This window comes from Caretta caretta, chromosome 7, assembly GCF_965140235.1.
Source record: "Caretta caretta isolate rCarCar2 chromosome 7, rCarCar1.hap1, whole genome shotgun sequence".
Taxonomy (NCBI): Eukaryota; Metazoa; Chordata; order Testudines; family Cheloniidae; genus Caretta; species Caretta caretta.
This window is the reverse complement of record NC_134212.1, coordinates 28,260,639-28,274,110: the sequence shown is the minus strand read 5'-3', so window position 1 is coordinate 28,274,110 and position 13,472 is coordinate 28,260,639. Positions and strand designations below refer to the sequence as shown.

The 13,472-nt window shown below is 42.3% G+C and overlaps 2 protein-coding genes across 10 annotated transcripts in view; one reads left to right on the top strand and one right to left on the bottom strand.

Moving 5' to 3' along the window:
- The window catches only part of CHDH (choline dehydrogenase), a 27,347-nt gene extending 14,712 nt beyond the window's left edge, over positions 1 to 12,635 (bottom strand). The window contains exons 1-3 of one of the 3 annotated variants that reach the window (XM_048856624.2): positions 12,542 to 12,635; positions 5,775 to 6,604; positions 5,288 to 5,439 (exon numbers count right to left, since the gene is read on the bottom strand). In XM_048856624.2, the coding sequence (XP_048712581.1) occupies positions 5,288 to 5,439; positions 5,775 to 6,534 (912 nt within the window). In that variant the 5' untranslated portion in view covers positions 6,535 to 6,604; positions 12,542 to 12,635. Of the gene's footprint in view, positions 1 to 5,287; positions 5,440 to 5,774; positions 6,605 to 9,731; positions 9,986 to 10,186; positions 10,317 to 12,541 lie in introns of those variants that run through there. The other 2 variants (XM_048856622.2, XM_048856623.2) reach the window with 2 other exon arrangements.
- The window catches only part of IL17RB (interleukin 17 receptor B), a 40,584-nt gene continuing 36,810 nt past the window's right edge, over positions 9,699 to 13,472 (top strand). For 2 of the 7 annotated variants that reach the window (XM_048856631.2, XM_048856629.2), the window contains exon 1: positions 10,803 to 13,472. In XM_048856631.2, the coding sequence (XP_048712588.1) occupies positions 13,467 to 13,472 (6 nt within the window). In that variant the 5' untranslated portion in view covers positions 10,803 to 13,466. Of the gene's footprint in view, positions 9,793 to 10,015; positions 10,066 to 10,381; positions 10,604 to 10,709; positions 10,775 to 10,802 lie in introns of those variants that run through there. The other 5 variants (XM_075130337.1, XM_075130338.1, XM_075130336.1 and 2 more) reach the window with 5 other exon arrangements.

The following is a 13,472-nucleotide window of genomic DNA, read 5'->3' as shown; positions in this document are numbered from 1 at the left end:
GAGATTAAGTGATTTATCCAAGGTCACACAAGAAATCAGTGGCAGAGATGAGACGACCTTCTGGGTCTCCTGCTACCCATCATGTGGTCAACTAGCTCACCAAATCATATCAATATTTATACACAGTACACATGATGTTCCTGTATCTAGTACTTTATTTTTAGGGCCAAAACTAATAAAAGTACACTTGTCCTGTGCCATCGTTCTCAGCCAAACACCTTCTCCATAATAATGAAAGATTATTCATGTTCATGTAAGTAAACTGCTCAGTAAAGTGACAGGTGCTGTTTCTGGCCAACTTCTCCTCTCAGACATATGGGGCTCCCATTAAAGTCAATGAGAATTCTGCAACTTTTGCCCTGCATTATTAATGGAAAGCATCATTCTAATTGGCTTAGAAAAGAATAGACATGTTCTGTGCTTTAGCAAATCAAAGAATAGTTTATTTATATTATCTTTTAACATTTAGCAGGTGTTCAGTCACTCAACGCCCTCTACATATTGATTCCTGTGGGTATAATGTACTTCAGACGATCAGGATGCTGGGGGAGCACTCAGGGACAATAAGGCTGTTGTGGGGAAGCTGGATGAATTTGTTGCATTGGTCTTCACAATTGAGAATGTGGGGGAGATTCCCGGGCCTGAGCCATTCTATTTGGGTGCGGGTCTGGGGAGCTGTCCCAGATTAAGGTGTCATTGGAGGGGGCTTTAGAACAGGTTGATAGACTGAAGAGTGGTGGGTTACTGGTGCCAGATGGTATTCACCTGGGAGTTCTGGGGGAACTCAGGTGTGACATTGCAGGACTACTCACTGTGATCTGTCGCCTATCATTTGGATTGGCTTCTGTGCCAGGTGGCTGGAGGATAGCTAGTGTGATGCCAATTTTTGAAAGAGGTGACCCTGGCAGTTGCAGGCCGGTGGGCCTGACTTCAGTGCCGGGCAAGCTGGTTGAAGCTATGGTGGAGAGCGGGATTGTCGGACACATGGATGACAATGGCTTGTTGGGGAATAGTCAACATGGTTTTTGTGGGGGGAAATCATGCCTCACCAATCTACTAGAATTCTTTGAGGGGGGTCAACAGGAATGAAGACAAGGGGAATCCAGTGGATATAGTGTATTTGGATTTTCAGAGAACCTTTGACAAGGTCCCTTGGGCAAAGTGGGCAGTCATGGGATGGAAGGGAGAGTTCTCTCATGGATTGGTGACTGGTTGGAGGATGGGAAGCGAGGGGTAGGAATGGATGGTCATTTTCAGGATGGAGAGAGGTAAATAGTGGTGTCCTCCAGGGGTCTGTACTGGGCCCAGTCCTGTTTAACATGTTCATAAATGATCTGGGAGGAGTGGGCGGTGGGGTGGCGGAATTTGCAGATGATGCAGAACTACTCAAGATGGTTGAGTCTGGGGCTGATTGCGAAGGGCTACGGGGGATCTCTCAAAACTGGGTGACTGGGCAACAAAGTGGCAGATGAAGTTTGATGTTGATAGGTGCAGGGTGATGTACATTGGAGAACGTGGTCCCAGCTGTCCATATAGAATGATGGGATCTGGGATGGCTGTTACCACTCAAGAAAGAGATCTTGGAGTCATTGTGGATACTTCTCTGAAAACACCCACTTAATGCACGGTGGCAGTCAAAAAAGCAAACAGAATGTTGGGAATCATTAAGAAAGGGATAGATAATAAGACAGAAAATATCATATTGCCTCTATATAAATCCATGGTATGCCCACATCTTGAATACTGCATGCAGATGTGGTCGCCCAGTCTCAAAGAAGATATATTGGAATTGGAAAAGGTTCAGAAAAGGACAACAAAAATGATTAAGCATATGGAACGGCTTCCATATGACAAGAGATGAAGAAGACTGGGACTTTTCAGCTTGGAAGAGAGACAATTAAGGGGGGATATGATAGAGGTCTATAAAATCATGACTGGTGTGGAGAAAGTAAATAAGGAAGTGTTATTTACTCCTTCTTATAACACAAGAACTAGGGGCCACCAAATGAAATTAATAGGCAATAGATTTAAAACAAACAAAAGGAAGTATTTTTTCACACAATGCACGGCCAACCTGCGCAACTCCTTGCTACCATAAGACCATAACAGGGTTCAAAAAAGAACTAGATAAATTCATGGAGGATAGATCCATCATGGAGGATCTAGAACTAGATAAATTCATGGAGGATAGAGATGGCCAGCCCTCTGTGGAGATAGAGGTGGTTAGGGACTATTTAGAAAAGCTGGACGTGCACAAGTCCATGGGGCCGGACGAGTTGCATCCGAGAGTACTGAAGGAATTGGCGGCTGTGATTGCAGAGCCATTGGCCATTATCTTTGAAAACTCGTGGCGAACCGGGGAAGTCCCGGATGACTGGAAAAAGGCTAATGTAGTGCCAATCTTTAAAAAAGGGAAGAAGGAGGATCCTGGGAACTACAGGCCAGTCAGCCTCACTTCAGTCCCTGGAAAAATCATGGAGCAAGTCCTCAAAGAATCAATCCTGAAGCACTTGCATGAGAGGAAAGTGATCAGGAACAGCCAGCATGGATTCACCAAGGGAAGGTCATGCCTGACTAATCTAATCGCCTTTTATGATGAGATTACTGGTTCTGTGGATGAAGGGAAAGCAGTGGATGTATTGTTTCTTGACTTTAGCAAAGCTTTTGACACGGTCTCCCACAGTATTCTTGTCAGCAAGTTAAGGAAGTATGGGCTGGATGAATGCACTACAAGGTGGGTAGAAAGCTGGCTAGATTGTCGGGCTCAACGGGTAGTGATCAATGGCTCCATGTCTAGTTGGCAGCCGGTATCAAGTGGAGTACCCCAAGGGTCGGTCCTGGGGCCGGTTTTGTTCAATATCTTCATAAATGATCTGGAGGATGGTGTGGATTGCACTCTCAGCAAATTTGCGGATGATACTAAACTGGGAGGAGTGGTAGATACGCTGGAGGGGAGGGATAGGATACAGAAAGACCTAGACAAATTGGAGGATTGGGCCAAAAGAAATCTGATGAGGTTCAATAAGGATAAGTGCAGGGTCCTGCACTTAGGACGGAAGAACCCAATGCACAGCTACAGACTAGGGACCGAATGGCTAGGCAGCAGTTCTGCGGAAAAGGACCTAGGGGTGACAGTGGACGAGAAGCTGGATATGAGTCAGCAGTGTGCCCTTGTTGCCAAGAAGGCCAATGGCATTTTGGGATGTATAAGTAGGGGCATAGCGAGCAGATAGAGGGACGTGATCGTTCCCCTCTATTCGACATTGGTGAGGCCTCATCTGGAGTACTGTGTCCAGTTTTGGGCCCCACACTTCAAGAAGGATGTGGATAAATTGGAGAGAGTCCAGCGAAGGGCAACAAAAATGATTAGGGGACTGGAACACATGAGTTATGAGGAGAGGCTGAGGGAGCTGGGATTGTTTAGCCTGCAGAAGAGAAGAATGAGGGGGGATTTGATAGCTGCTTTCAACTACCTGAAAGGGGGTTCCAAAGAGGATGGCTCTAGACTGTTCTCAATGGTAGCAGATGACAGAACGAGGAGTAATGGTCTCAAGTTGCAGTGGGGGAGGTTTAGATTGGATATTAGGAAAAACTTTTTCACTAAGAGGGTGGTGAAACACTGGAATGCGTTACCTAGGGAGGTGGTAGAATCTCCTTCCTTAGAGGTTTTTAAGGTCAGGCTTGACAAAGCCCTGGCTGGGATGATTTAGCTGGGAATTGGTCCTGCTTTGAGCAGGAGGTTGGACTAGATGACCTTCTGGGGTCCCTTCCAACCCTGATATTCTATGATTCTATGATCAATGGCTATTAGCCAGGATAGGCAGCGATGGTGTCCCTAGCCTCTGTTTGCCAGAAGCTGGGAATGGGCAACAGGGAATGGATCACTTGATGATTACCTGTTCTGTTCATTCCCTGTGGGGAACCTGGCATTGGCCACTGTCGGAAGACAGGACACTGGGCTAGATGGACCTTTGGTCTGATCCAGCATGGCCGTTTTTATGTTCAGTGAACTCAAACTGTCAAGATTTATGCTCTCCTCCCCTTTGGTGTATTATTATTCCAACATTTCACCCTTGTTATTAGAACTTTAAAATAATATCTGAATCCACCTTAGGCAGTTACCTAGTTACATATGTAATAATCAGGAGTAATATTCAAAAGGGAAGAGTAAGGGCTTGTCTACATGGTTGGGTAATGCGAGCTACAGGGGAGTGATTTCTAAAGTGCACTAATGTGTTGTGTATTAATTGGTCTGTGTAGATCTTGCTGGTGTGCTTTAGCATAGTGCTATCTGAAACAGTACTACACTAAAGTGCATTAAGGAACCTTTAGTATGCACCAGCAGGGTCTATCCAGACCAAATGATGCACAGTACATTAGTCCACTTTAGAAATCATACCTCCTAGAGCACATTACCTCACAATGTAGATAAGCCCTCACTGAATACTTCTTTTCTTATGAAAAGTACTGAATTGAAAGCCCCAGAAACTGAAGTCCTCCATTTATCCATAGAAAAGCTAAGAAGTAATGGCAGTTACTCATTGTTTTGCTAATATTCCTCGATCCTGACCTAATATCAAAGGCCATTTTAGTCCTGACTCCCATTCCATTCTTGGCTTATGTGCTTAGACTACCAGCGCATGTCCCCCTGGTTGTGACGATCTCTGTGATGTGGATGCCTGTTCAGTGGAAGTTGGAGTGAAATCACAAACCCATTTCATATAGGCTACCAAATAGCCATAAAATAGTTAGGGTATGTCTATTCTGCAGCTGGGAATGTGCCTTATAGTAGTTAGTCATTACTAGACTTAACTGGATTCAAAATGGCAACAGAGAATGACTCTATGTTCCATTATCTATCCCCTAAGCTATTCAGACTCCATAGGAGATACTCAGTTTTAACAGATTTTCCTAAATTGTTTTTCCAGCACATTAGTAATTCAGTACAATAGCCAACACACTGTAACTGTGCATGACTACAGAGTAGGTTCCAATTTCAAACCTCAAGCATAGCCTTTTCCTTTCTACACTCTCATCATTCCCTCTTTCAGCACAGAGAATATCCTGATGTCTGAAATGTTAAAAAGGAAATGTATTTTCGAACATAACTATCTAACAAAGGATCATATTCTTGAAACTGACTAGTGTTTTTGAGCTACAGTATTACATCTGAAAAGTGGAATTTTTGTACAGAAAGGATGTGTCAGTCTTCGTTTCTATTTGTTGTTAAATAAGGCTTATTTTTCTTTGACCCCACTCTTTCAGGAAGGGAAATAAAAATTCTTACCTTTTTCCTTTGCCCATTCTTGACATACTCAACCCCTATGGCTTTTGTTCCTTGAAACAAAATTTTCGTTACGAGCGTTCTATCTTCTGTGGACAAGTTTGGGCGTGTTATGGCAGGGTGAAGGTAAGCACTAGCTGTGCTCCATCTCTGACCTACAAAATACATGTTTTCATTTAACATCTGCAAGCACCAAAATAGTTCATGTGCCTTCATTTTCAAGGTATTTTCTTGTCTTTCTTCCTATACAGAAATTAGAGTGGGGTGCCACATTTATCATTCAGAAGAAAGAGCTTTAAATTTAAGGACTAAAGGAATGAATGCAAACAGCTGATAGCAGCATTATGAAATCCTCTCTCCTTTCTAAGGGAAGAAATGTTTTGAAGTCAATGAAAATACTCCCATTGAATTCAATGGAAAATAGATTGACCCTTAAATACCATTTATAGGTTAGATACATACACTCCCAAAGTAACTCTTTAAGGTTTACCTCTGTGTATAGTCATATCCATCCAGCCAAATCCTTCTTGTTGGTAACCATTCATATCATCTGTGAAAGAATAGCCAGCCTGCTGGGCTGCATCCAGGAATGCATGATGAAGAGGATGGTTCGTCTTTCCTCTTGACACATGCAACGGTCCATTCCCACCTCTGTATAGGTTAGGACCCAGCTCATGGGTCTGTGCCTTCTTAAAATAAGGCAAGCAAAATTCATAGTCCCATCCCACAGCACCTTCTCTATGCCATCGATTGTAGTCTTCTGCATGCCCCCGAATGTACACCATAGCATTGAGAGATGAGGAGCCACCCCACACTCTACCTCTGGGCCAGTACATAATTCGATTATCCATGTGCTTTTGTGGTGTTGTGTGGTAATACCAATTATATTTTTCATCACAAAGATTATAGGTTAATGCAGCAGGCATATGAATCTTCCACATTAATCTTTTACTACCTAGAAGGGTGTCTTTAGGGCCTGCTTCCAAAAGTAAAACAGTACTAAGGGGATCTTCAGTCAATCGGCTGCCTAATACACACCCTGCCGATCCAGCTCCAACTATGATGTAACTGTAAGAATCTGCATTTTCAGAACTAAGTTTAGAACATGTACGTGAAGTTTTTAATTTTTGCCCACTGTAGGCTAATAAGCTTTTGAGTAGGGGTGGTTTAAATGGAAATCCTGTTACTTTGTGCATTTCACTGATAGAAGGACCATAACATTTTTTAACTCCTTTGATTAAATGAGACATCCTTTCTTATATGTGTCTTCTCTTTTTAAGAACTTCTTGTCCCATACAATGCAGCATCAAATATCTTGTCCTAGAACACAAAAAAGATCTTAAAAATGTATTATGATGCATCTAGTTCAATCATAAAGGACTGCAACATGTGGCCTAAAATTTTGATGCATCATTTTAAAGCAAAGCTGGCATCCACATTAACTATATGGCTATCCAAATAGATAACTGCAGTGCCAGCATGACAGTAAACATTTATTTTATTGCAACATGCTGCTTTGTTATTCTTTATATGCAAGCAGTTTAATGCCAGTTGATTAGCATTGTTTTTTGCATTATATGCAGTCCACCTAAATGTGTTAGTTTATTCAAAATGCTTATCTGTTTTTATTAACATTTTTTAGAGATAGCTAAGCATAACTACTCCCAGTTTGCCTAAGGGGGAACTGAGGCACAGAGAAGTGATTTGCTAAAGGTCACACAGCTAGGCAATAGCTGACCCTAAGAATGGAATCCATGTGTCTTGATTCCCACCCTAATGCCCAGTCCATGTAGATATATATGGATATAATATAGCCCTTGTATTTAATAGGGGTCTGAAAACCATAGGAAGACAGGCCTGCTCTTGCAGATGTTACAAGACAGGGTGGAATAGCTACAGAGAACAGGTCGTTTGGCAAGAAACAGCAGGCCACAATCTCCTTTGTTCACACTAGTTTTAGATCAATGTAATTCCATTACTCCCGGTATTACTAATCCCAATTGTTCAAAAGTCATGAGAATAATAAAATTGTAGGTGTTCTTTCCTCCATCATCTGGGAATTTAAGAAAAACACTAAATATTGTGAGACTCATGATAAAGAGTGTGAGTCAGCAAACCTGTACATCAGATTTACATCAATGTAAAGGAGGAGAATCACGTCTATTATAGCTGCTGTTAGGTCAGCCATGGGTCTTGTGCTGTGTATAATTTACAGGTATAACCTGAAACCTGTTTTCAACTACCAAAGATACTGACAATCCATAGCTTTTCGAGATAGATTTTCTAATAGAGTTGGATTGGAACCGTGTGTAGCATATTTGAGGAGACTTTGTGTCAGTCTCTTATGGCAGGAGGTTTGTAACAGAATGCTTACATGTAATTACAGATATGGCCAGTACATGTTACAGGAGTAAATCCCTGGAGAATGGAAGATTCTGAGAGTTGTAGTCTCCAGGCAGGATACATGAGGGAGATAGGTCAGCTGATCAAGCATGTGACTGCCTGCTGGAGACTTTTAAAAGAATGCATGTGAGTCACTTTGAGAAAGAGGAGATTGGGGGTAAGCTTATTGAAGCAGGTGGCCTGGAGTAGCTGCAAGGGGCTATGAAGGGGGAAAAGGGTATGTTTTGTCCCAGCCAAGCTTGTAGAAAGTGGAACAGGCTTCTGCTATCCAGTGTTTTCTATTACTCTGACATCTTTTGCATCTTCTGTTTATGAATAAAACTGGCCTTGAGGAAAGAGGCATGAAACTGAAATTAAAAGTTTGGGCTTTATTTTGACTACCCTGGCTGGTGAATCTCCTCTCCAACCCCAGTTTATATATGTAATTAGGGTAGTCTCTAACACAGGTTTGTAAGGAGTCTCCAGTAATGGGTGACCAAAGAGAAGCCAGGGAATAATTAAACCTCTATTTCAAAACAGAGAATGCTACTTCCTGGGGAGGCTAGAACCGGCTGCAATCTTCCAGAACCATTTAGTTGTAGATGATCACTCATGATTTCTCAGCAACAGTACAAAAGGTGGAGCTTGAAGTCTAACCCTAACCAGGGAGAATCCAGTCCAACACCTCAAAACCTGTGGAGAGTCTGGTTTCAGAGAATATAGTACCCACCTAAAAGGGCTAAACAAATACCTCCTAAGAAACTAACTGCAGCTGATAACACACTCATCCAAGAGCAGGTTATACAAGAATAGTAACAGGTCAAATCATTTCCATACAATGAAGTTTCACTGTTATTCAAAACTCTAATATAAGCTATATGCCCTATTAGCTGTGGAGGTTTTTTGTAGTAGGATTAAACCTGTTTTAAATAATTGCTCAAGGAACCAATACATATTTGTTACTAAGAGGGGGAACAGAGGTGTACTTCTTTTCTCAGAGGATGCGTTTGGGCAGAGACCTTTAGGGAAACCGTCTGAATACAGAGAGCGATCTCTGGTATAGGTTTCACTGTTAGTTTAACAGAGTTTAAATTCTAATTTACATTTCATGGGTTTTTTGTTTGTTTGTTTTGCTTTCTGTATTGAAACTAGACCTGTTTTATTTTAGATATTGCAACTTCAAGTTTCTTAAATAAGGTTAATCACTGTTGGAAATCCCTGACCAGAGAAAATGAACTATGACACCAGAAAGGTCAAGATGGAAGTGAGACAGCAGCTTACAGACGGAGACCAAGGCATTCAAATAAATCTGAGTGCTAGCGTGGGCATGGAAAAGTCCCATGATTCTTAATCTAAATCCAATATACACAGTTCTCATTGCTTTTATCTTGTTAATCCCTCAAATAGAATGCCATACAAATTCCTATTTCGGTTTGTGGGGAATGACCCAAATCTCCTTATACCGTATTGGACTATATAGGAGAGGCATATTGAGATCTTTATTATTGTTGAAAATAAATTCCTTTCAGATTTTGTTAGGGTCAGAAGAAGGTTCTCAGGGGTAATTATGTAAAGTTCACCCACTTTCACCAAAGATTTGTTAGAACATAGATACTGTTTTACTGTGACTCATCTCAAAAGTATCGTGGTTTAGTTTTCCTGGATGTTTATCTTCACTCTTGTAATACTTCCATTAATAGTATTACCTAGTGGTTAACCCTCTGCAAGAAGTATGACTTGCCTTTCTTTTTCCATTCCAACCTAAGGGTGAGATATTAAACACAGCTAAATGAATGTCTATGGAAACATTTTAGATAATTTTCTCAGCAATTTTGCTAGTAGCTGAAGTTAATTTGTTTAAGGACATATGGCAGGATCCTTTCATTTAAAGTGTTTCTGCAGTATTTAAAAGTCTGTGTTCAAACCTACCCACCCAGACGAGGGCCCATAAGCAAGTGACTCATGCACTAGAGAAACCTTTTAATATAAAGTAAACATGGGGGCCAGACTCCCAACAAGCTGCCGAAAATCGGCCTAGTTCCATTTGCTTTTGGGGAGCCTTTACCTTCAGCCAGCACAAACGACAAGACGGTCCGGTAAAACGCGTCGCTATCACATGAACGCCTGTAAGTTTCATGGAGCTGCAGGGGGGCAGGAGAGGCCCAACGCAGGGGGGAGGGGGAAGCCCCCCATGTAGGCCAGTGAAGGAGCAGGCAGAGCATGGCCACGCCGCTGCCACGAGGCAGGTTGAACCCCATGAAGCGCCTCTGCCGGCGCTGCTCGGCCAAAGGCGGGGGGGGCAGGGAATGAAGCTGAGGGAAGTTCCCCGCCCCCGCCCAGAGCCTTTCCAGCACCCGGCGCGAACCGAGCTCCCGGCTGAGGCTCGGCCCGGGTGGGGGGTGAGGCGAGCGCACTCCGGGGCTCCCCCCCTCCCAGCCACCGCCCGCCTTCCCTTCCCTTCCCCAGTCTCGCCCCCACACGGCCCACAACTCTCCCTCCTCAGGCCCCAGCCGCACTCACGGGGCAGCGAGCCCGGCTCCTCAGCACCATCGGCCACCGCCCCGCTCAACTCCGGAGCCTTCTAGCTCCGCGCCGAACTTTGGACAGCGGGAGTCCGCTGACTGGCCCTTGGACCATCCAAAGGGCAGCCAGAGCCGAGGGGGGCGGGCTCCTGCCCCGAGCCCCCTCCCCTTCCCCCCGTCCCTGTCCCTGTCCCGGTTGCAGGCTGGCGTCGGGGCTGGAGGGGCTTCCACGAGCTGCGGCGCAGTTCGGGCTCCAGTTAACAGCTGAGCCCGGGGGCGGTCTCCCCCTCTGAGCAGCGAGTCTGCTGGGCCGGCCTGCACCTGCACGGAGCGTGGGGAGCTGTTCAAACGTTGACTTGCCTGGAAAGCCAGTCTTGTCAGCACGTAGCTTTACTTCTTGGTGACTTTACAGCCGGTAAAAGCCACCGCTTTTCTGATTACTGTCCCTCCTCACATCTCCCTGTTTACACACGGAAGAGCGTCCCGCAGTTTAACCCCAGTTTTGTCTTTTGCCCTTGCCAGCTTGCTGCTGTTTCACTTTTCTGGCTGCAAAACGGCATAGAAATGCTGAATCCTAAAGTTTAAGGTAGGCAAAACTTTATACACGTCAGTCTGTGGTACTCACAAGGGTCATTGTGGTGTCTAAGTGCCTCAACTCTTTAATATGTTTAGCCTCAACATTCCTGTGAGGTAGGGAAATGCCATTATCTCCTTTTTATAGATAACCTCTCTGTGCCTCTGTTCCCTAGATCAGTGGTTTGGGGGTACACAGAGGCTTCCATCCAGTACATCAGCTCATCTAGATATTTGTCTAGTTTTACAACAGGCTCCAGAAAAAGCACTAGTGAAATCAGTACAAGCTAAAATTTCATACAATGAGTTGTTTATACTGATCTGTACACTGAATATTCTATTCCAATTGATTTATTTCATAATTATATGGTAAAAATGAGAAAGCAATATTTCAGTAATAGTGTGCTGTGACACTTTTGTATTTTATGTCTGATTTTGTAAGCAAGTAGCAAGTTAAATGAGGTTAAACTTAAGATACGCAGGACAAATCAGACTCCTGAAAGGGGTACAGTAGTCTAGAAAGGTTGAGAATTACTGCCCTAAGTGACTTGCGCCTGGTCATCCAGCTAGTGTGTGGCAGAGAAGGGACTTGATGCTCACAAGTCCTAGGTTAGTGCTCTAATCATTGAATCATCCATCTTCTCCACAACAAAGACATAGTACAATACAGCATATAGCACAATGAGGCCTTTAGATGCTACTGTAATACAGATAAATCATTTAAGTAAATCCCTCACCTCTATTATTTTTGGTGCATACTTCACCCTAGTACGAACTACTCTAAGGAAATGTTCAAAAAATGTCGTTCCATTACTAACACTGGTTTATCACCATTCCTGTTAGCAACATTCGGAGCCCTAAGGCATCTGTACACTGGTGTTTTCTATTCAGTTTCGGTTTTCAGAGGAGTAGCCATCTTAATCTGTATCAGTAAAAACAACAAGGAGTCCTTGTGGCACTAACAAATTTATTTGGGCATAAGCTTTCATGGGATATAAGTGGAGTGGGTTATATCCCACGAAAGCTTATGCCCAGATAAATTTGTTAGTCTCTAAGGTGCCACAAGGACTCCTCGTTGTTTATTCAGTTTCAATTTTTCTATTGAGCTAAATAAAACGAGAAAGACCCATAGTGTAAATCTACTTTAAGGCATCCTAACTTGTTTTTACTCAAAAGTAGGGATGTTGGAAATTTGCAGAGAAATAATTATTAAAATGGTGGATGTCTGCTATTTTCTTTTAATGGAAAGTTTTCAGCAGTTTCCACCCTGTGAGTGATGGATGAAATTAATTAAAGAAATCTTCAGGAAAAAATATTTGACAGTAATACCAACTAAGCTGGGATAGGGAATGTTAGAAGCTTCATTGCATGGAGCATTCAGAAATGGTCTGGAAAGGACAATAGGAAAATGTACTTGGAAATTTCCCATTGCGTTCACTGCTGGGCAGGGGAGAGAATAGGATCATTCTGTAATTATACCATTATTTTGCTGTTCACTGTGGGGTACCTCACATACTATGTGTTATTGTTTATTTAAATGTTTTACATGTTCTGCTTCAAGTTTATGGTTACTGGGCCAATACGTATTTGCAAATTCAGCTAGGATTTACATCTCAAATCTTTAGATATCACAAACTTCAAAGGACAGAACCTGTTTGTACAGACATAAGAATATATTACACTTGACAATAAAAATGTTATAACTATATCGAATTTATTTTTCCTTTAGCTTTAACATGTATTCTAAATTGACTATAGTATATAATATTTAAACCAGTACCTCTCATTGCAGGATAGGCATTGTGTCCGCAGCTGCATTATGTTCTCTTCTGTTCTTGAAATGTAACAATACTCTGAGATATGTTTATAGACGTCTGAAAAGATCAGTTCAATGACAATACTAAAGTTAGTATTCCACAGTTTATCTGTAAAGTGTCATTATCTTTGGTACTGTATATTAAAAAGGAAGAGTCATAAATCCATCATATTTTTATATGAGTAAATATTGAAAAAAGAATGTGATTAAGACTTAGTTGGTTTACGGCTTCTTCAGTAGCTTAATTTATTCTGTAATATAAAGTCATATTTGTGTATAATGGTTCATGCTTATTACCATAAATATAGAACATATCAGCCTTATTGCTGCAAAATAAATAACGCTCAAAAGACATGTAGGGAGATAATGTTTGTGTTTTTGTGTATTTATATATGTATGAGTAGGGTTGACAATGTAATCAACAGTCCCTGTCTATGCTGTATTCTGATAATTCAGAGGTCAAAAGAAGATCCTATCGTTTAAATGAATTGTAAACTGGGATATCTCGGAATTCATCTCTCTTTGAAATGTACTGTGAATGGTGGAGGAACAAGCAAATGGCCTTATGCTAATTCCTATAGCTAAGTACCAGTGATGGACCTCCTTCAAAGTCATCCTAATTACCTTTTGTTGCTGGAGGAAATCCCAACTTTTCAAACATGAAATTGTATAAAAGATCCTTGGGTCCTGGTTCTGTCATCTCAGATCTGCTTAGACTTCATCAGGGGAAGTTTGAGTCACAAGACTGAGGTCCCAGTTATGCTGGTATGCCCTGAATATGAGCTTTGGACGTTGGACTATGATCTATAAACTGAATACTAAAGGAACTCTTTGCAACTACAAAGCTCACCATCTCTTCAATCAATCTGAACCCCAATGAATTGAACTCATGTCT